Here is a 20,513-nt window from a genome sequence, read left to right as displayed (position 1 = left end):
CCGAGCAGCAGCGGAACCGGGAGGGCTGGGTCCAGAAGAGCCCAGTGGGTGGACCCTCTGTCAGCTGCAGGTGGTCCTCTACAGAATCAAGCTGTCAGCCTCGAGAGGGCTCATTTTTATTTCTGGAACACGCCAGGTCCTTCCTGGCTCTGGGATGACAACAAAAATCATTCACTTCACAATCAACGGGAGGCTGGAGAAGGCAGAGTTTGGATCCAGCTGCTCCGCCGCAGAAGTGAAAGGTATGACAAGAGGACCTGGAGCTTGGGTTTATAAGATCGAGCTGTAGAGGAGAGGTAATGTTTGTGTAACAGTGTAGCAGACAAAGCCCGGGATCCTTCTGTGATCCATCCCACCGCGTTCTTTGAGCTCCTTGTGGCTTTGGCAGGTCCTTGAGCAAATCATGTGACCATCTGGCTTCACGTGTGACGGTCAAAAACAGGAAGCAGACGTAACCTTGGATGAATGAAAGGACTTGACGTTGGGCCACATTCCGTATTTGTGTGACAGATCTGTTCAGGGCCGCAGCAGAGGTGGGGCCTCACCACATCCTGAAGATGTACAACATCACCGGCAACGCGGTCAACATCTCCCCCCAGCTGGAGGCCAACAGCGTGGACTCGCACTACCGCCTGGAGGTGGTGACGTCAGACGTCAAGGGTGAGCGGAGTCATTTTTCCTTCGTGTCGGTGCGGTTCGTTAAGAACTGTGGTGTTTTTTTCGTCCACGTCCAGGTGTGAGGATGCCACCAGAGATGGACAACATGGAATCCAGGTGAGCGGAGCGATGAGAATCGCACTGAAGGTCCGTGTCAGTGAACCTCTCACCGCCGCTTTCTGCGTCCGTCTTTAGGCTGCATCACCTGGAGAGAAAAGTGCTGGAGGATGTGGGTAAACCCCCAGAGGTCGTCTGTGAGCTGAAGAGCGAAGTGGAGTCTTTCAGGAGGAAGCTGGAGGTTGATGTCTCTGTTGAGCTGCAACGCTTCCGTCTCATTTAGCGCAGACGTTCGCGTCATCAAAGCAATCAAAGCACATTTTCTAAGTCATAGTTGAGTGCGAAAAAGTCAAGAGCGCTTCGTCACGGTAGAACAGAAACCACCGAACCCTTGTTGCTGTGGATCCGTCGTCACGCTTTCTCGAAATGTCATTTCTTTGCGTTGTGTAACTGCCCGCCAGAGTATGGAGCACCTGAGCTGGATGGGGCTTTTCAAAGAGGACGGCGACCTCCTGCTCTCCAAGCTGTCCCCGAAGAGCAAAACGGCTCAGCTGAGCGTGCAGGAGAAGCACCAGCAGGTCCGCAAGAAGTTCCTCAACATGAGGTGACAGTAGATGGGAAAAAAAAAAAAGCCAATAAAGTTTGGAGTTACGCTTACGTCTCCGCTCTGGTGCCGTAGCTCGCTGCAGGTGACCGAGGAAGTGAGAGAGCACTTGAAGACCCCGATTTTTGACAACTGGTGAGAGTGAAAGCAACCAAAACTGGTTTTATCTGTCAATGTTTCCCGTGGTGAATTTCCTCAGGGCTCTGGTGTGAGGGTCCACCCATTTTCCACCAGCGTTGTGATAACATGATGCTCTGGAACAGGCAGTGGGAGGAGGCGGAGATGCTGGTTCTCCTGCAGGTGATGTTCACCGACCTGGACTTCCTGACGGACCTGCACATTGAGCTGGACGTCCTGCAGAACTTCCTGTTTGAGGTCTACTGCCACTACAACAGCATCCCCTTCCACAACTTCAGGCACTGCTTCTGCGTCACTCAGATGGTACAAACGTCTGACCGTCGTTCTCTCTCCCAAAGGCAGTAAAATATAATTCCTTTGAGGCTTTGAAGGTCTGGCTGCTGTTGCAGATGTACGGGCTGATCTGGATGACGGACATCAGGAGTAAATTATCTAAACTGGATCTGTTGACCATGTTGGCCTCGGCTCTGTGCCACGACCTGGACCACCCCGGGTACAACAACATCTACCAGGTGACCTGCCAGCTGCCGTGAGCGGATCACACGATCGTTGTCGTTGCTCACTTTAGTGTTTCCTCTGAATCTGGCACAGATCAACGCCAAGACCGACCTGGCTCTCCGCTACAACGACATTTCCCCCCTGGAGAACCATCACTGCGCTGTGGCTTTTGGCATCTTGTCTAAGGTGAAAAAGAAAGCGATGGATTAGTCTCTAGAAGAATGAACCGGGGGGGGGGCGGTGGAAATGTTAATCAAAAAGAGTAAGAGGAGTGAAAAGGGTCCATAAACCGAGCCCTGTGGGACACCAACAACTGGCAACGGTTGCAGTTTTCAATGTAGTGGTTTAAATGACGTTTTTAAATTTAAACAACATTGTTTTGATCTTCAGCCAGAATGCAACATCCTCAAAAACCTGACCCGCGAACAGTACAAGCAGATCCGAGGAGCGATGATCAAGTAAGACCCCGGCAAATGTCTTCGGTCCCTTCGGTCCCTTCGGTCCCTTCGGTCCTCCACACCAGCGTTGGCTGACACCGGTGTCTCTACAGGTGTATTTTGGCGACAGACATGGCCAGACACAACGAAATTCTCAACAAGTTTAAAACCATCCAGCCCGTCTTCAAATTCACCAACAAGGATCACAAGGAAGTGGTGAGTGGACACGCCCGGAACCCTGAGATCGGACCGGCTGACACACGTGGACAGTTGTTTAATGGTTAATGGTCTTCCAGCTGATGAAAATCATGGTGAAGGTGAGCGACATCTCCAACGAAGTGAGGCCCATGGCTGTGGCTGAACCCTGGCTGGACTGTCTGCTGCAGGAGTTCTTCAACCAGGTGTTTACTCTCTTTTCCTGACCCTAAAATCCACAATATCCCCAAGAATTCTGATCTTATAGTTGGTTTTTAGCTGTTTTTAGTTGGCTTTTAGCTGGTTTTAGTTGGCTTTTCGCTGTTTTTAGTTGGTTTTTAGTTGGTTTTTCGCTGTTTTTAGCTGTTTTTAGTTGGCTTTTAGCTGTTTTTAGTTGGTTTTTCGCTGTTTTTAGTTGGTTTTTAGCTGTGTTTAGTTGGCTTTTAGCTGTGTTTAGTTGGTTTTTAGCTGTGTTTAGTTGGCTTTTAGCTGTGTTTAGTTGGCTTTTAGCTGTGTTTAGTTGGTTTTTAGCTGTGTTTAGTTGGTTTTTAGCTGTGTTTAGTTGGCTTTTAGCTGTGTTTAGTTGGTTTTTAGCTGTATTTAGTTGGCTTTTAGCTGTGTTTACTTGGTTTTTAGCTGTGTTTAGTTGGCTTTTAGCTGTGTTTAGTTGGCTTTTAGCTGTGTTTAGTTGGTTTTTAGCTGTGTTTAGTTGGCTTTTAGCTGTGTTTAGTTGGTTTTTCGCTGTTTTTAGTTGGCTTTTAGCTGTGTTTAGTTGGTTTTTAGCTGTGTTTAGTTGGCTTTTAGCTGTGTTTAGTTGGCTTTTAGCTGTTTTTAGTTGGTTTTTAGACCTTGTGGTGACACATGGCTGAAAGTTGATGGATTTTCCACCAAAGGGAAGAAAATATTTGCGGAAACGTTTCATTTTCGAGCTTTGTGGTCTTGCAGAGCGACACAGAGAAACTCAAAGGTCTCCCAGTGACTCCCTTCATGGACCGAGACAAAGTCTCCAAGCCATCCTGCCAGACCAGCTTCATCCGGTTTGTCCTCCTCCCGCTCTTCACCGAGCTCATCAAGCTGTTCCCGTGTCTGGAGGTGAGCGTCCCCCCACGCCCCGCTCTGAGCCCGTTAACCTTAATGCCATTCATCTAAACCAGCACGTCCTCCTGCAGCAACACATTCTGGAGCCGGTGCGACACGCCCTGGAGTATTACTCTGAAATGGAGAGAGCCACCAAGGAAGAGAAGAGGACCACTAAAGCCTGAGGAAGAGGATGATGAGGAGGAGGCCTCAACACATGTTTGCAGTTAAAGTGTTCAGACGGTTCTGAATTTATGGTCTGTAGACATTTACAGTAGTTTTTCCTTCAGGCTCACTCTGATTGGTCCTTTTAATGAAGCTAAGTTAGCATCAAAGCACTGTAACCTGTACACTTGTCTATTTTTTTTTTCTTGAACACATAATTGATATCATTTATTATACAATTTTATCATTAAAGTTATGAGCGTAGGCTACTGCACTTTAAATGTGCAAAGGACCTATTTGCTGTACTAAAGACATCACGCCCTAATAAAAATGTAGTTAAAAACATGTTTTTTGTGTGGCGTTAAATACCCAACTATTTTTTAAAAAAAAGAGAAAAAAGAAAGGGATCATCATTTAAAGGTTTAATTCCAATGACTTCATTTACAAAATAAACAAAATAAAAACAAAGTGCAAGTTTCTGCTTTCATGTAGAAGGAATATATGATAAATATTTAGCATTGAAAATTAAATAAAATGATCCGGGCAACAACATTAGTGTGTTTCAGACAAATAAAATAAAAACGCTCACATCAAACATCCTGGACGTTTGCTGAACAACAGTATTTTTCATACATTCTCCTGGTATTCAAACAAAAAAATAATTAATTATTTTGACAGTAGTGTTTTTAATTAGTTTCCAGTGTCAGTTAACTGTTAGCAGCCAAAAGCTTAATTACGACAACCAAAAGTCACGGCAGAGGGAACGGCCGAGGGCGGATGCTTGCTGAGCAGTCGAGACGCAAAAAAAACACCTTATTTATTCAACATTTATGTGCAACCTTGGTCGTTTCTCCAAGGAATCCAGTTTAACTCGTTTGTTCTTGCAAATGAGCCATTAGCAACATTAGCGTGTCTTGAGAACTCAGATCCTTCAACCCAGCTGCCTCGGCCGTCGTTCCCAAAGCTCAAGACATGGAGATAGAAGACAGTCAGGAGCAGGACGGACAGGTGAACATTAACGGATTATTTCATACGAACACCACTGCGGTTAACACCGATTACAGTACCTCTAAAGAAGATGATGATTTAAAAAAACAAAATTAAAAAGTGTGCATGAAACCTCAGAGCTCAGCTTTCTCCTCCATTCACATATAACCTGACACGACTTCCTGTTACACCCCCACGCCGCCATGTTGTTCTCAAGCTAATGAAAACGGGTCGCGGCACTTGCAGCGCAGCTGCCAGAAAGCTTCATAAAACAACGTGCTAATGCATCAGCGTCTTTGGGAAATGATGTCATAAAGGAGGCGCACATGAACCGCTCTCCATTTTACAGTTAGATCTACCGGGGGGCGGGGGGGGGGGGGGGGGGGGGGGGTGTTGAAACGCCACTTACAATGAAAACGTGGAGGAGGGCTGCCTTGTTGAGGTCGGGGGCGTCAGGAGGGTCAGTTGTGTTGTCCCGGTTTCACATTTTTCACACCGTCGCTCCTCCGTCTAGTTGAACATGATGGACTCTGGGTCCTGGTTCATCATCTGAGCCATGTGTCGCAGGACGTCCTTCTTGGTGATGATACCCAGGAGACGCCTGAACAAGGGAGAGAAGCCACAAGTCACGTCAAGAGGTTTTCTGCTCCATGTTCCCATGATGGTTTCCCCACCTGCCCACCAGATAGGGCTGTAGGAGGTGATCCTGTTCTTACCCACTCCTGGTGACCAGACACTGACGCAGGCCCAGCTTCCGGAAGATGTCCACCACCGTCTCCATGGGGGTGTGGTCGGTGACGGTGAAGGGGCTGAGGTTCAGGATGCGCCGCAGCTTCAGAGGCTGCGGATTACTGGCCGGCAGCTGCGGCGCGTCCTCGGTGAAGTAGACCACGGAGCTGCTCACCACGCCGTCCTGCTTCTGACGGGCGTTTTCTGGAGAGTTGAACATTTGTGTCGAGGGGATTCGATTCCTAAGAAGGGAGCAGAAATACTGAAGCACTTACTGATGGCGAGCGTGAGGTCTCGCCTTTGCACGAAGCCGATGAGCCTCTCCGACTCTCTGGACACAACCACTGGGAAGCCGTTGTAATCCGTGTCTTTGATCAACGTCTCCACGTCCTCCACGGTGGTGGCGTCCTGGGTGAGGACGGCGAGAGGCGGGTCGCTCCTGCGCGGTCGCATCACGTCGGTGGCCAGGGTGCGGTGGGTGAACTCGTCACGGACGTCCAGGTATGGGTAACCGTTCAGTTGGATGTGCGACTCGTAGATCCCCTCCTTCCCAAAGGCGTCTGCCACCCACTTGCTGGTGACGGCGGCGGCCATGAGGGGGACGATGTACTCCAAACCACCGGTGAGCTCAAACATGATGACCACTAGAGACACGGTCATCCTGGTCACGCCGCCTAAGGACGCAGCAACGGTTGAGTGGGTGGAGCTGAAGCCAGTTTATCGCGTCCGCAAACCAACGTCAAACTCACCCAGACACGCCGCCGCTCCCACCATAGCGTAGAGTCCCGGTGTGACGCAGTCTGCGCCGGGCCGGCACCAGTTCCTGAAGATGATCCAGTCGTGGTGGTGGTAGGCCATCTGTTCCACGGTGATTCCAACAATCCGGCCGGCGATCGCTCCGACCGCCATGCTGGGGATAAAGAGACCTGACGGGATCTGCGGAGCAAAGATGGTACGTGAGGGATCTCAGATGATTCCCGTCATTCCTCAACATCTGGTCGGCTGACCTTCATGCCGAAAGTGAAAATGGTGATGACGATCTTGAAGATGAGAGCGAGGGCGAGCTGCCACAGGGCCCTGTAAACCCCAGGCCCCGCCGGCCGGTCCGGAATGTCATCCACAGGCCGGCTCATGTTGGGGTTGTTGATGTAGTCGCAGAGCTGAGAAGATTCCAGCGCGCCGCAGTCGTTGAAGAGCTCGGAGATGAGCTCGCTGGTGCTGCGGCGGGTGTACGGGTTGGGGAACGCCAATATGGCAGTGATGCCAGTCACAGCGATGACCTCCAGGACGGGGTACTTCCCTAACTGGGTCGTCTTCCTGCGTCGGCACCATGCAATGTTGGCCCGGATGAAGAGGGTCCCCCATAGACCGCCAAACACACCCAGCAGGATGAACGGCACCAGCTCGGCCATGTACCACGGGGTATGGTACTCCACGTAGAAGAGAACCAGGCGGCTGTTGCCAAATGGGTTGATGGACCTCAACGTGAAGGCGGCAACGAGCGCAGCGAAGAAGGAGCGCCATAAAGTCTTGAGGGGGAAATAATAACTGACCTATCGACAAAAAAGAAAAAGAAAAGAAATGATCAACCTGAACTCAACAAGCACAACGCCCCCTAGTGGTGGGTAGTGGTGTAGCTCCTGTACCTCTTCCAGGCTGAAGAGAACTCCTCCGATGGGTGCCCCAAAAGCCACCGATACCCCAGCTGCCGCAGCGGCCGACAACACCTGCAAGGTCAAAGGTCAGCACCACGCCAACTTAACAACCTACTTCTTCAGGTTGCAGCAGTGGCGTACCTCACGACGCTTCCCTTCGTTCTTGCTGTACTTGGAAAACAGACTACAGAAGAGGTTTCCGCAGCAACAGGCCACGTGGACCAGAGGGCCCTCCTTCCCCAGACTGAGACCCGACGACACTGCAAGGACCAAGGTCACCGTCTTAATCAGCAGGGTCCATTTCCCGAGGTAACCCCGGATGATGAAGCCGCTCAGGATCGTCTTGATCTGTGAAAAGCTGTTCTGTTTGGTCTTGTTCTGCAGGCTGACCGTAGATCTCACCAGCGTTTCTCACCTCTGGGATTCCGGAACCGCAGGCGTACGGAGCAAACACTCGCACCAGGGACACGGCCAGGAAGGAAAACAGCAGCGCCCACAGGATGTACAGGAAGTAGTTCAATAGGTACACTCCTGCCCCCTGAAAGATGAAGACAAATGAGCATGACGACAAAATGATTCTTGAATGTTTTCTCCAGCAGCCGGACCTCCGTGTGTCCCGTCATCAGTTCGGCCCACTTCTGCCACTGCGGACACTTGTCCCGGTCGTCAAACGTGGTCTCGTTCGACGTCCAGCAGCACTGCTCGTGGCTGTACCAGAAGGCCGACAGACACACGCCTTCCTTCAGGTCTGTCATCCAGTCCACGGCCAGGTCGATCACCCCTGCCAGCGTGCCTGCGGGAGGTCAGAAATCCACTTTTGTGACGATCCATCAGCAGTTTAAACTCAAAGGTGATTTTGGGCGAAGACTTCCTGACTGACCAGAGAGCAGTCCGATGAGCAGCATCACAACCCACCCTGACCAGGCATCCAGCAAGCTCTTAATCAACTCCCAGATTGACTCTTTACTCTTACTGGTGATCTGTAAGAAGAACAAGAGGATAATCAGGAATCTCAGCACTGGACAGAACAGCCAGATGAAGACTGGACAGACCTTGCGGTGGCGGTCAGTGTCCCGGGATTTCTCCCTCAGCCAGTCGATAGTGTGAAAGTCCTCATAGGTGCCCACGTCAGGAAATGGTTCGTCCAGGAAATCCATCAGGTTTCCAGCTCCATTCATCTCCTCTGTGGGAGTGGTGGTGGTGCTGACACCTGACAGAAGACAGCGTGTCATTAAACCGGAAGAAGGGAAGGAAACTGATCCAGAATGACGCCCAAAAGTCTTGTCTTCATTGCTGCTTAGCACTTAACTACACATTTATTTTTTAAACTCATTAAAACTTTGATGGCATCCAGTGCTGACGATGCAAAGACCTTCCCGAATCTTCCCCTTCAAACAAGAACAAATCCTTCGTTCCGTATGAAAACGTGGTGCTTATTAATAACATTTCCATACTAATAGATTTTTGCAAAATTGTGCACATCTTCAACATCCTGGCGGAAGGTTATTCAACACAGATCGTGTGATATATATTCGAAACAGAAGAAGCAAAGAGGATTTATTATTTATAAGAATATAATGACAAATAAACAATGTTTACTGGCCTCTTTTAAAGACGCAAACAACCATTTACATCTCGGGTGATAAAGTAAATAATAATTTCATTGCAATGATCGTTACTGATACGGCCCTGGTTTCAAACAAAATGGCATTCAAACGTGTTGTGAACTGATATACGTATTATACCGTAAAAGCTGTAAAACAATAAACATTTAGACCCATTAAAAGGCTTTAATACGTGATGCTAACAGCATTCACCAACATTAGCATCGTCTCCTCTGGATAAATCATCTATAATAAAAAAAAAGTCGCTTTTTACCTTCAGCGGCCTCCATATTAGTGTTTGGAGTCGAAGCGGTTTATTTTCAGGCAAAGTTCTATTTGACGACGATTTCAGGGTGCATTTTATCCTTCGAATCGCGCTGAGCGTCAAGAAATAAACAGGTAGGGGAGCGTTTCCCCACAATGCACCTGCTGGCTCACAGCGTCAAAGATCGTCTCGAGGAGCGAAGCCTCACGCAGGGTGCGGAACCTGTCATGCAAGAGAGAATCCGCCGAAATTAGGACATAAATGACTGTTTGGTCTGAATTCCATGCTGTGCTGCGTGTTTAATGTATGTTCGGTCGCTCCCACTCCGAACAGCCTGTGTCCGGACCTTTGGCCCAGTGGAGACCGGCGTGGTTGAGGGGGCGGACCTGCTCTGTAGGTAGTACAAACGGTGAAAGTTCCTCCTCCAGGCGAGAGGAAGCGGGACGAAAAGGAACCGAACAGAACGCAACAGAACTGTGTCTGCGGAAATGGAGCCGACCAAAGCTGTGCTGTTCGGCTTCTGGGGGGTCACCGTGCCTTCCAGCCCTGACGCTGTTTTCGCCAGCCTGGAGAAGCAGCAGAATTTACCCGAGTAAGTCTGTCTGCACCATGAACGATTACGCAATAAAAAACCAAACAAGGATTTAATGCTTGTCAGTGTTGAACCCTCGACATTTCTATACATCTGCACGCTGGTGCTGATGTGAACGGTGAGATGAGCTACAAAACAGCTTGTGTTCTGGTTTTGTCTTGTGTTCCCCCCAGTGAAGGTCAAAGGTCAACTGTATTGTGGTTTATAAACGTTTGAGGTGTGTTCTTTCTTTCCTCCCCCCCAGGGGATTTCTCTCCAGCCTGGCGTCCAGGAAGGACGGCGCCCTGAGCCGCGCAGAGAGAGGCAAGGTCACGCTCTTCCAGGTGAGTGTTGCCATCGAAGGGCCTCCTCCCACGCCGCCCTGACGGTAACTGAGGGTTGATCGCCTACTTGCAGATGATCCCAGATTTGGAGGTGGAGTGCGTGGAGGAGGCCCGGGCGAGGGCCATCAGCCTGCCGTCGGGCTGGTCGGTACGCCACCTGGTGGACAAGCTCAGGGAAGCGATGCTGGACGTAAATCCAGCTGTGCTAAAGATGGCTGCCCGCCTGCGTGACAGCGGTGCGTACCCTCCGTACCATCATAGCAGAATCTATGCTAATATACCTCATCACAGGATACAAATTAGCATCTGTGAGCATTTAGCGATCGTACATATTAGCATGGGGGCCTTGAAACTTCCTTTCTCCCCATCAGGGTATCTAACTGCCGTGTTGGCCAATCACTGGATCTACGACAGCGGGGACACAGAAGGTCCGGCGCGCCTCCTCTCACAGCTGGGGGGCCATTTTGACCTGGTGCTCCAGTCCTGCCGCACGGGTCACCGGGTCCCGGAGGCGTCCATGTTCAGCTCCGCTGTGCAGCACCTGGGAGTGACGCTACAACAGGTGGAGGCACCATCGAATGCAGGTAGCAGGTCAGACACCCTACAGCAGCGTCCGGTCACCGTGTACGTCCTTTCAGGCCCTGTGGGTGGACGCCGATGAGGATGGCGTGAAGGCGGCCGAAAGGGAGGGGATGAAGACCATCTTGGTGGAAAATGGGACGGATGCCTTGAGTAAACTGGCCAGTCTCGCCGGACTGCAGGTGCAAACATTCAAAACCATGTTATTGCATTTTTCTCTTCTACTGCAGCATGCTGCAACATTAGCATTGGGAATCGTGTGTGTGTGTGTGTGTGTGTGTGTGTTCCAGGTTGTTGATGCAGACAGCAAACCACCATCCTGCAAGCCCAACGAAGTCTCCCACGGATACGTTACCATTCGGGTAAAACCACGTCACCCTGGTTACGAGCAAATTACAAAATGCGACTCGTATTCTTGCGATGCTAACAATGCTACCTGTGTGTGCCAGCCTGGTGTGAGGACCCATTATGTGGAAATGGGTGAGGGGCCCCCTGTTCTGCTCTGCCATGGTTTCCCTGAGAGCTGGTACTCCTGGAGGTATCAGGTGGGTCCAGACAAAACTTCTACGCTAAAAAGAAAGCTAACAGCGAGCAGCTGTGGCTAAAATCTGGGTCATTCTGCTAATGTCTTCTCCAAAGAGCTCCCATATTCAAAGTAACTGTACTTATTTTAGATCCCAGCGTTGGCACACGCAGGCTTCAGGGTGTTGGCTCTGGACATGAAGGGATACGGAGAATCAACGGCTCCTACGGGTAAGATTAGCATGATTCAGAGGCGGGTCCAGATGTTCCCAGCGAGGTCCCTCGAAAGGTGGATCTATTATTGTGTTTAGTTCCCCACCTATGATGTTTGAATAAATGTTTTGTGTTTTTTTCCAATGGCAGACATCAGCGAATATTCCCAGGAGCAGATGTGTAAGGTACATGTTACACATGTTCCACATGTTCCACATGTTACAGCATCAGCAGAAGCAGCTCAACATCACCTGCCACAGCAGGGTTACATCTGCTAAATATAGACCTCAACCCATAAAACCACAACATCTGTCACAAACACTGCTAACACTGCCCAAATCAAGCTAACACCATCAACATTTCCTGTTGCCTCTCCCCCGCTAGTTTGTTTTCTCCTTTTTTTCCAGGATCTGATCGTGTTTTTGGACAAAATGGCAAGTGCTAGCGCGCGGCACATTCGAGCGGTCAGGCCGTGTCGCCACCTGCAGTGACTGTCTTTGGTTTCTCTCCGCTGTTCCAGGCCATCCCGCAGGTCACCCTGGTGGGCCACGACTGGGGCGGTGCTCTGGTCTGGAGCATGGCTCAGGTGTACCCTGAGAGAGTCAGGTGATCACATCTGTGCTGGGACTCAGCCCTGCCGGATGTTAAATGCTTCGCCCTGAACATGATTTGTCTTCTGCACAAAGAGCCGTGGTGTCTCTCAACACTCCTCTGTTTGACGCCAACCCCGCCGTGCTGCAAAAAAGTCAAGATTTGGGCATATTTGACTACCAGGTCTACTTCCAAAAGCCGGTAAGCCTGCACTGCTGAAGCTGATGTCTCCAAAACCTTTAAATGCATCAAAAAAGCAAAACAGCATAAAAGAAAACAGATCAAAGACTATCTGACAGAAAAAAAGAAAAGTTGGGAATGTTTTTGAACCTTCCAGGGTGTCGCCGAGGCCGAGCTGGAGAAGAACCTGGAGAGAACCTTCAAGATTTTTTTCTCCAGCAGCTGTGAAAGGGTGAGTCAGAAAAGGGGGAAATTCCCAGTCCCGCCACAGCGTTCACAAACGTTTTCGTGCGTTTCCAGGACACGCGTCCTCCCATCAGCACGGCGGGAGTCTGCGCCCGAGGTGAGACGCCGACCCGTCGCATTTCTTTGTGCAAAATCAGTCGTTCCAATGCAGCTTTGGTGCTTGTGGTGCGTTCAAGGTGGCCTGTTTGTGGGCCAGCCAGAGGACATCCCCCTCACCTCCATGCTAACTGAGGCCGATCTGCAGTTCTACATGAGCCGCTACAAGGACCAAGGCTTCAGGTAAAAACCAAAATCAAGCGCTTCAGATCGTGTCCTCACCCACGGATCCATGACCCTCTGGTTCCTGGTCCTTCAGGAGGCCCCTGAACTGGTATCGGGCCATGGGGGCGAACATGAAGTGGACGTCTTCTCGTCCCAACCACAAGGTCAGTGTGTGTATATCGGACGCCGGGCCGAGCCGCCTCATTTTGGCCCGGCTTTAACAGTTGCAGTTCTGATTCCGTCCACCAGGTGCTGGTTCCTGCTCTGATGGTGACAGCGGGCCACGACCCGGTCCTGCTGCCGTCTTTCTCCGAGGGGATGGAGGACCTGGTGAGGAAAACCCGCTGGAACGCTCGCCGGTTATCGATTATCGACGCTAATCTGACGCGCTTCTGTTTAGATCCCGAACCTGAGCAGAGGCCACATCGAGGAGTGTGGACACTGGACGCAGTTGGACAGGCCGGCAGAGACCAACCGCATCCTGATCGGATGGCTGAAGGAAACGCACGGGAAGGCCAAACTGTAAACACGGGTTGAACATCGTGGTTCAGAAGAGTCCAATAAACGCAAGGGAACCGGGTTTCGTTCATTGTTTATTACGTTTAAATCCAGAAATGAAAAATAGGTTTCGCACAACGTCCATAGGAGACAAACTAAGCTAGCGGCAGCTGGAGGAGCACACGCCACAGCTGGGCGACCAGCATCTTTTCCTTTCGTTCTACAGCTTCTTCTCCTCGAACAGCTTCTTCCAGGTGGGCATGATGTGCTTATAGACCTTCTCGATCTGAAACACACAAACAAACGTGGGTTCTCCCACGTTGGGCCGAACAAACCGCCTCCTCCCACTGACCTGCAGGGACTTCTTGACGCCGTATCTGAAGAGCGCGGCCTGGTGCTCGCTGTTGTGAAACAGGATGTCGAAGGTCACGTCGCGCCCCATCATGTCATCGATGGCGGGCTTGACCACGTTGTGGAAATCTCTGACCGGGTAGGCGTCGTCCAGCATGTTGTTGACCTTCAGGGGGCGACACAAACGTCTCCGTCATTCGCGTTGGAACTGCAGGAGCGCTCGTCTCCCCTGGTTACCTTGTACTTTTTCCCCAGCAGCTCCAGTGGATCCATTTTGATCTCTGACCGCAGCGCGCGACCGAAGAGCGGCAGCTTGTTATCGGAATCTGTCAAACACATCCATAATGTTGGAAAACCCAAAGCCCGGGGGCTGTGCTGAGGCGTGCAGCGTTTTAGAGACAGACCTCGACACGTCAGGTGCGCTACGTAGGGAACGCCGTCCCGCTCTCCCAAATAAATGGCAAAGTGAGAGAAATACTTATTCCTGGGATACTCTATGATGTCCCCAGGGAACAAGTTGTGGCGAGAATTTTTCTGCAGAGAACACAATATTTGGTATATTGAAGAAAAACCAAAAATTATTGGGGTTTTTTTTGGAGTTGTTTGTGCTCTAATACAACCACAGCAGCTGAAGTCACCTGACCAGGAAGTGATAGGTCACATTTAGAACCATTTTGGCTCCTGAGGCAGGCTAGCGGTCGATAATTAGCACAGGATGCTAAAATTAGCCTGAATTTTGGTTTTGTTTTTTAAGAAAAGCTTTAATGTGTCATTACGAACAGAAAGAGCTGCTGAACTGAGGGTTAAAGTGTCACACACCCTGACCACAGCTCTTATTTAAGCAGCTACAGGACATAATCCGGTGTTTTTGTAAAGGGCTTTTCTTATGATAAAAAAGATCCAAGTCGAGATCTCAAACATCACTTCTAACTTTGAAATACTGAGAGATATAATAGAGATAATCCTTTACCCTTCCCAAAGGAAATCAAAACTCGTGGTCTCATAACGTCTAGTCAATTGTGACTTCAGGTTAAGGTTTTAAGTCTCTTGATTCCCTCTCTGGTTAAATGAAATAACAATGATCTCATCGCCCCAAAATCTTATCAATATTGTCTGGATAAAACCGTTTGAAACCATTAACGGTATTTTGTACTCACCAGTCCCATGACTTCAGGTTTACTGCGACTGTCTGCAGTCGTTTGAACACGCACTGATTTACATAGACGGTCACGCTCCACTGATGTCTTCACTAAAAAGTGGCCTCTGAAGTGTGAAGTTAGCCTCCCCATGGTGTCTTTGGATGGTTCCTCCACTCATAGAGGAGGTGATGTGACGGCTGACCTTTGTCTGTCAGCAAAACACCTTGAGAAGTTCAAAGGGGTTGGGAATGAAAGCACTGGTGGCCGTTGCTGGTGTGGACAGGTTGGTAACGGGGACATTTGAGTTGTCCCTCTGTGCAGGTGTTTCCTCAGGAGGAGGACAGCAGAAGAGGAAGTGAACTTCCTGCTTGTGCTGCGCTAACTTCGCCGTCGGAGCTTCATGATCGTCGCTCACATTCAGAAATAAGGAAAGTCGGCACCGCGATGGGACGGTTTATTCCATTTTTAATTGTTTCATGGCTAAAAAGGTCCCTGAATATTTTCTGAGAGGTAACAATGATCAGATGGAGCTTGTCTGGGAGGTTCCAGTCGGTGAGACCAGTTCCTGCCACTGTGTTTACATTCATATCTGCCAATCACAGTCGGGCGTAAAAACATCACCTTTACTTTCACTCTCCGAACATAAAAATAAACCAAGGTCTTTTCAATGGAAGCAGAGCCCTTTTGTTGCCTAAAACACACAAAAACCCAGCTCAGGAACTCTCACACTCCCCCTGGCTCAGAGGTCCCGACGTGATTCCACCCTGTTGCCATGGAGAAGGAAATAATCCATCCATAATTTAAAAATAGAGATTATTTATACAGGAAAAAAGAAACATAATTCAAAATACCACGTTCATGAATGGTTAGAAAACGTTAGATTCTGAGAGTTCAGACAGGGGCTGTTCTGAATAAAAGTGCGTGCACGTGCACACACACACACACACACACACACACACCGAATAATATCCCCTGATAAAGACAGTGCAACACCAGCCGTCAAAGGCACCTGAGTTTAGTTCCAACCTGAACTGGAGTTTCGCCAGTGTACAGACACACACACACACACACACATGCACGCGCACACGCACACACACTAGCTGTGCTCCTGTCCCTGGCTTTCCTGAGCGTCTCTGACCCAGTCGTGACTGTTGACGGGTGCGTTTTTGTCCCAGTTGTCCGTGTTGTGTCCATGTTTCCTCTGGTGACGCTTGTAGTTGTCCCAGTGTCCCGTGGTGTACTTGCACTCGGCGCAGGCGTACGGCTTCTCTCCCGTGTGCCGCAGCATGTGCCTCTTTAGGTTCATGCTCTGGTTGCACGAGTAGCTGCACACGCCACAGTGGAAGGGCTTGGCGCCCGAGTGGATGCGCTCGTGGCGCCGCAGGTTGGCCAGGTTCCCGCAGGCGTAGCTGCAGGAGGGGCACTGGTAGGGCTTCTCACCTGTGTGCACGCGGAGGTGGCGCTTGAGGTTGTCGAGGTGGGAGGAGGTGTAGGCGCAGTGCGGGCAGTGGTGCGGTTTCTCCTCCGAGTGGCTGAGGGCGTGGCGGGCCAGGTGGTTGGGGTAGTGGGACAGGAAGGGGCAATGAGGGCACTGGAACAGGTTGGTGCCCCGCTGAGCTCGCCGCGTTCCGGGGGAAGCGGCGAGGCTGCAGGGAGGGCTGGGTTCTTCTTTGCGCAGGTCCAACGAGCAGCGGCGACACGTCTGCGGAGGCAGAGGTGGAAGCGGTCTTTCTCAGATGAGAGGAGGGAGTAGAGCAAAGAAAGGGAACGTCCATTTACCTGTCCTCCATCGCCCTCGCCCTCTGCGGCAGCCTTGTCCCCCTCCAGGTCGGCCTCCTCCAGGGTGAGGCCACACAGGCGGCAGCACAGCGGGAAGAGGAGGACGGGCAGGGGTCCAGAGGGCGAGCCGAGACCCCCCAACGTGTGGAGGAAAGCCGAGTCCTGAGACAGTCGAAGAGTCAAGTCTGACACCACTGCAGCGAGAAGACAGATGACACACACACACACACACTGGTCACACCTTTGTGAGGCTTATTATTAATATCTTAGTACTCATTCACCAACCCATAACCTTTGACCTCTACCCAATTCTCACCCTCAACTCAAGTCTGAACCCTTGAACTTGTGAGGATGAGCAAAAAGCACATGCTGGTCCTCACTATGGAGCCTGTACAACAAACAAACAAACAAACACACACACACACACACACACACTATTGCTACCAATTAACTTCCTTGTTTTACTTCTTCATTAACACTTAAGAAGGCAAAAAGTCTGCTTTTTCCTCCGAGTCTCAGTCACGTGCAGATATGCAGCACTTCTCTTCCTCTTCTTTATCTCTTTCATTTTCAACCTGTTTGTTCCTCTTTCTTAAATAATTGCTTATTTTTATATGGTGGTCTGAGTAAGATTAGCATTTATTATTAATTGAAATTCCCAGGCTTTCACCTTCATTGCTTTCGGCTTTCCCCTTTTTCCGTCTTCCGTGGCGTTTCTCCTTCTCCCTCCTCTCTGGACGCTCCTGCGCGTGCATGCGCTGGTGCCTCCGCAGGTTGCCGAGGGAACTGCAGGCGTAGCTGCAGTGGAGGCAGCGGTATGGCTTCTCGCCGGTGTGGGTGCGTGCGTGGCGCTGCAGGTTCACCAGCTGCGCGGAGGCGTAGGGGCAGACGGGGCAGCGGTACGGCTTCTGGCCATCATGGATCCTCATGTGGCGCTTCAGGTGGTTGGAGTAGTGCGAGCTGAAGGTGCACACCGAGCAGGAGTACAATTTGGGGGGGAGGGCAGTGGGGCCGCCAGACCTCCTCACAATTCTCCTCTTCCTCTGAGAGCCGTCAATGATGGACGCTTCAGTCAACTTCATGTTTTCCGCCTCAGAGGAATCTACGGAGGCTTCGTGCTGCAGGCCCTCCTGACAGGTTAGACAGTATAGCTCCGCCCCCAGGTCCAGCCCCACACCTGCAGCACATGTGACAGGAGAACAGAGATGTGAGGGGGAGGGGGAGGGGAAACGCAGCTGGCCGAGGCGCTTCAAATCTCCGTGAGTTACCGAGACCCAAGCCCGTCCCCAGAGGCGTGTCCCCCAGCAGCTGACCGCAGCCTTTACAGGAGAGGAGCGCAGGGAAGGTGGAGGCCGTCGGTGCCGATGGGTCATCCTCAACGCTCAGAGAGAAGACCGTCATACCTGAGGAAGGACAGATGTGGGGGGGGGGTGAATCTCCCATAAACCCAAAAATAACTGTCATAAAACCAAACCATAAAAACAAACACTTCCTCAAACCAGTTTATCCAACACGCTGTATTTGTGTAAGTTTTCAGGCGTACACACCTGTCATCCAGGTGTGTACGCTGTCAAGACAAATGTGTGCAGAAGGATTAGCATACCAAGCAGCCCCGTCCACACCACGCAGCTGGGAGCATCACCTGGAGGTTATTCTGCTCTGTCTGACTGCTGTCAGCTCGCTGGAGCTGGCCAACACTAGCCCTGGGCTCACAGATCAGATCCTTTCAACCCTTTGGGGAGAGAATTACCCGCGTCTCGATCCAGTCCGATGATCTCAGAGTCTCCGAACTCCAGTTCACCGGTCAGCATGAAGTCACTCTCCAAAGCCAGGCAGCTGGGCTCGCGCTCCGACCCGTCCTCCGATTCCACTGAACACGACGCACACAGGACACGTGGGAGAAATGTCAGTCCTTCAGCAAAGTTGTTCTATTTTTGGTTTAAGACAATTTTAAAAGTCAAGGTATCACGTTGTTAAAATGCCCAGGAATGAGACACAGCAACGACGGCTTAAGTGAAAAAGCCGACAGCTGAATTTAAATAGGAACGAGAATAAAGCAAGGAGGATAAGGGGAAACGAGAGAGGAAGAGATAAGTAAAGAGGAAGAGGAGACGCGAAGGAGGGACCGCATTTTCATGCATTCACTCTGCTGCTCAAAAATCCAGCTTTAACGTTCTGCCTTTCCTCACTAATATGCGTATCAATGAGGTTCTGCCCTTTCATTTGGATTTGGCACATTCACAGGGTCACAGAGGTTCTGAACGCAAACGTGGTTTTTAAATAATTGCCCCGAATGGATGAAGAATGTGTTCTTCAGAGCCAGAGGGACTGAAACTCATTTGAATCCAACACAGTGGTAACGTGTGAATATGCTAAAGAAGCACAAGAGAAAAGTGGTAAGATGGGAAATGGCACTAATGTTCTTTCTTTCACCAGAGGAGGGGTTTTTGGGAAAGCAAGACAGCAAGACATCGGGCAAACGGTTAAAAAAAAGACCACAAGGGAAGAGTCAAACCGGAAAAAAATAAAGAAAGGAAGTCAAGGAAGGTTAATGGCTCGGAGAGGAGGGAGCGCAGGAGGTCAGGTAAGGGCCTCCGAAAGAGGAAGTGGAGACAGGAAGTCGAGTGGAAGAAGAAAACCCAACTGAGTCAGAACATTCAGGAAGAGATAACCCACAAACAAGTCTCGTTAAAGGAAAACATGTCTCCAGCAGCGGGGAGGAAGAGAACCAGTCTGTAAAGTCAATAGGCTGGACCAGTCGGACAAGATCGCCTGTTTTAGGTTTAAAGTACATTTCAGTGTTTTCAGTGACACGTCCGTTCAAAATGCCAGTAGGGGGGGTTTAAGGGAAGCACCCCAGAAACAAATGCAAACAAAGTTAAAACCCAACACTGAAACTTACATTTCACCGGCTGCGGGTTGGACTGTTTCCTCCGCGGCATCGTCGCCTCTCCTCGGCCCCGATCCTGCGCTGTTTGACGGGCCACACCAACCTACAGCGGTGGCTAGAGTCGGTCTGTCCGTCAGCCAGCCGAGCAGGCAGCTAACTGCATATCATCATCATCACCTCCTTCCTCTTCCTCCAATGGACAGTAACGACCGCGGTGTCATCACTAGCCAAACACTGTCACGGAGGGCGGACACACAAGGCACAGAAGACTTTACATCTCTTTGCTCTGTAGTTTCACTAAACTTTGTGCGTTTCAAGCGGCAGCGAGATGCCAAATAAAATTTACCACTTTAAAACCGAGCCGCTCTCTGTTGTTGTTTAGCAGCGCATAGACGCAGCCATCTTGTTAGCCAACTAGCCGGCTAACTTTAACACTTCAATTTAAGTCGTTGTAACCAAAATGATTTCCTGAAATCTACAGTCAGCTGGTGTGGGTTTGCTGATGAACTTACCCGTGGTGAAATTTACAAATATATTTTCCTCTACAAAATGTCGCTAACTCTTGAAGGATATACCCCAACGCTGCGAACGCGAGCTCCTCCTACCTGACAGATGTACGCCGGGTTCACGCACAGGGCATCGTCACTGGGAGCCGCAAGGGACCCTGGGAGTTGTGGTTCTCGTTAGTAGATTCTTGGGTCGTCGATGTTTGGTTGAACTTGAAAAGGTTGCGTTTGTTTTATAATGACTTGGCTATTGCGTTAGTAGTATTTGGTTATGCAGCGTTTCACTATTGTTATATTTTGTTGTTCTATAGATTTAACTTCGGTATGACACCCATGATCGTCTTTCATATTTACCATTCATTGCAAGGAGACGGGAGACTCACTGGTTACTAACCTGTAATCGGTGGTTACCTGTTTGGTTTTGGTGCACTTCTCTGCAAATCTCGTGACTACATCTACTCACTAAAATAACTGGTTTCTTCTGAAGGTCCTTAATTATCAAACCAACTAGAGCAAACATTTTTTCCGGTTCCTCTGCTCACTCACGGAACTCCTTCCCAAATTCCAAAATAATAATGTTGGTTTCAATTCTTGGACAATCACACACCTTGTTTTCCTGTTATTCATGGACCCAAACTCACCAGTCCTTGTGTTTCCTTTATGAATCTTCATGCAATATTTTTGTTCTTGTACTCATTTGGCCGGCTGTGTCTCCATCTCTGAGAAATTCTCCTCTGTTCCGTTATCTGGCAATAGAAACATAGTCTGTTTCAAT

The 20,513-nt window shown here is 50.1% G+C and overlaps 5 protein-coding genes across 8 annotated transcripts; 2 read left to right on the top strand and 3 right to left on the bottom strand.

Moving 5' to 3' along the window:
* Positions 1-38: 38 nt before the first annotated feature.
* On the top strand, positions 39-4,173 carry LOC101078312 (high affinity cGMP-specific 3',5'-cyclic phosphodiesterase 9A-like). Its single transcript, XM_029840567.1, has 14 exons — positions 39-242; positions 511-660; positions 735-774; positions 853-955; positions 1,176-1,318; positions 1,394-1,453; positions 1,582-1,759; positions 1,846-1,968; positions 2,048-2,140; positions 2,345-2,412; positions 2,505-2,607; positions 2,688-2,792; positions 3,532-3,678; positions 3,756-4,173. The coding sequence occupies exons 1-14, from the start codon at positions 155-157 to the stop codon at positions 3,846-3,848; spliced, it is 1,494 nt and encodes a 497-aa protein (XP_029696427.1). The 5' UTR covers positions 39-154; the 3' UTR covers positions 3,849-4,173.
* Positions 4,174-4,235: 62 nt separating this feature from the next.
* clcn4 (chloride channel, voltage-sensitive 4) lies at positions 4,236-9,214 on the bottom strand. Its single transcript, XM_011606346.2, has 12 exons — positions 9,078-9,214; positions 8,252-8,409; positions 8,080-8,179; positions 7,805-7,992; positions 7,615-7,737; positions 7,341-7,547; positions 7,191-7,271; positions 6,552-7,097; positions 6,294-6,480; positions 5,820-6,218; positions 5,532-5,748; positions 4,236-5,416 (listed from the first exon to the last, which is right to left on the bottom strand). The coding sequence occupies exons 1-12, from the start codon at positions 9,091-9,093 to the stop codon at positions 5,326-5,328; spliced, it is 2,313 nt and encodes a 770-aa protein (XP_011604648.2). The 5' UTR covers positions 9,094-9,214; the 3' UTR covers positions 4,236-5,325.
* Positions 9,215-9,474: 260 nt separating this feature from the next.
* ephx2 (epoxide hydrolase 2, cytoplasmic) lies at positions 9,475-13,155 on the top strand. The gene is made up of 18 exons (XM_003966641.3): positions 9,475-9,660; positions 9,905-9,983; positions 10,057-10,219; positions 10,355-10,545; positions 10,622-10,744; positions 10,853-10,924; positions 11,012-11,107; positions 11,237-11,315; positions 11,448-11,482; positions 11,705-11,731; positions 11,818-11,903; positions 11,984-12,089; positions 12,226-12,300; positions 12,369-12,411; positions 12,491-12,593; positions 12,670-12,739; positions 12,825-12,905; positions 12,976-13,155. Exons 1-18 carry the CDS (start codon positions 9,557-9,559, stop codon positions 13,099-13,101), a joined length of 1,659 nt encoding a protein of 552 aa, XP_003966690.2. The 5' UTR covers positions 9,475-9,556; the 3' UTR covers positions 13,102-13,155.
* Positions 13,151-14,867, bottom strand: plaat1l (phospholipase A and acyltransferase 1-like). 2 transcript variants are annotated; one of them, XM_011606350.2, is made up of 5 exons: positions 14,582-14,855; positions 13,829-13,958; positions 13,662-13,750; positions 13,426-13,590; positions 13,151-13,359 (listed from the first exon to the last, which is right to left on the bottom strand). In XM_011606350.2, the coding sequence occupies exons 1-5, from the start codon at positions 14,711-14,713 to the stop codon at positions 13,294-13,296; spliced, it is 582 nt and encodes a 193-aa protein (XP_011604652.1). In that variant the 5' UTR covers positions 14,714-14,855; the 3' UTR covers positions 13,151-13,293. The 2 variants fall into 2 exon arrangements, with proteins under 2 accessions (XP_011604652.1, XP_029696428.1); XM_029840568.1 differs by having other exon boundaries at positions 13,151-13,590; positions 14,582-14,867.
* A 144-nt stretch (positions 14,868-15,011) lies between these two features.
* Positions 15,012-19,873, bottom strand: LOC101079217 (zinc finger protein 513-like). Of its 3 annotated transcripts, none has more exons than XM_003966642.3 (7): positions 19,745-19,873; positions 19,245-19,466; positions 18,093-18,212; positions 17,611-17,745; positions 17,013-17,519; positions 16,343-16,536; positions 15,012-16,265 (listed from the first exon to the last, which is right to left on the bottom strand). In XM_003966642.3, exons 2-7 carry the CDS (start codon positions 19,282-19,284, stop codon positions 15,660-15,662), a joined length of 1,602 nt encoding a protein of 533 aa, XP_003966691.2. In that variant the 5' UTR covers positions 19,285-19,466; positions 19,745-19,873; the 3' UTR covers positions 15,012-15,659. The 3 variants fall into 3 exon arrangements, with proteins under 3 accessions (XP_003966691.2, XP_029696426.1, XP_011604650.2); XM_029840566.1 differs by having other exon boundaries at positions 19,838-19,860; XM_011606348.2 differs by lacking the exons at positions 18,093-18,212; positions 19,245-19,466; positions 19,745-19,873 and adding an exon at positions 17,946-18,084.
* Positions 19,874-20,513: the final 640 nt, after the last annotated feature.

The sequence above is a fragment of the Takifugu rubripes genome, chromosome 8 (genome assembly GCF_901000725.2).
Source record: "Takifugu rubripes chromosome 8, fTakRub1.2, whole genome shotgun sequence".
Classification (NCBI taxonomy): Eukaryota; Metazoa; Chordata; class Actinopteri; order Tetraodontiformes; family Tetraodontidae; genus Takifugu; species Takifugu rubripes.
Note: the sequence above shows the minus strand (reverse complement) of the source record. Positions and strands in the feature narration are given on the sequence as shown.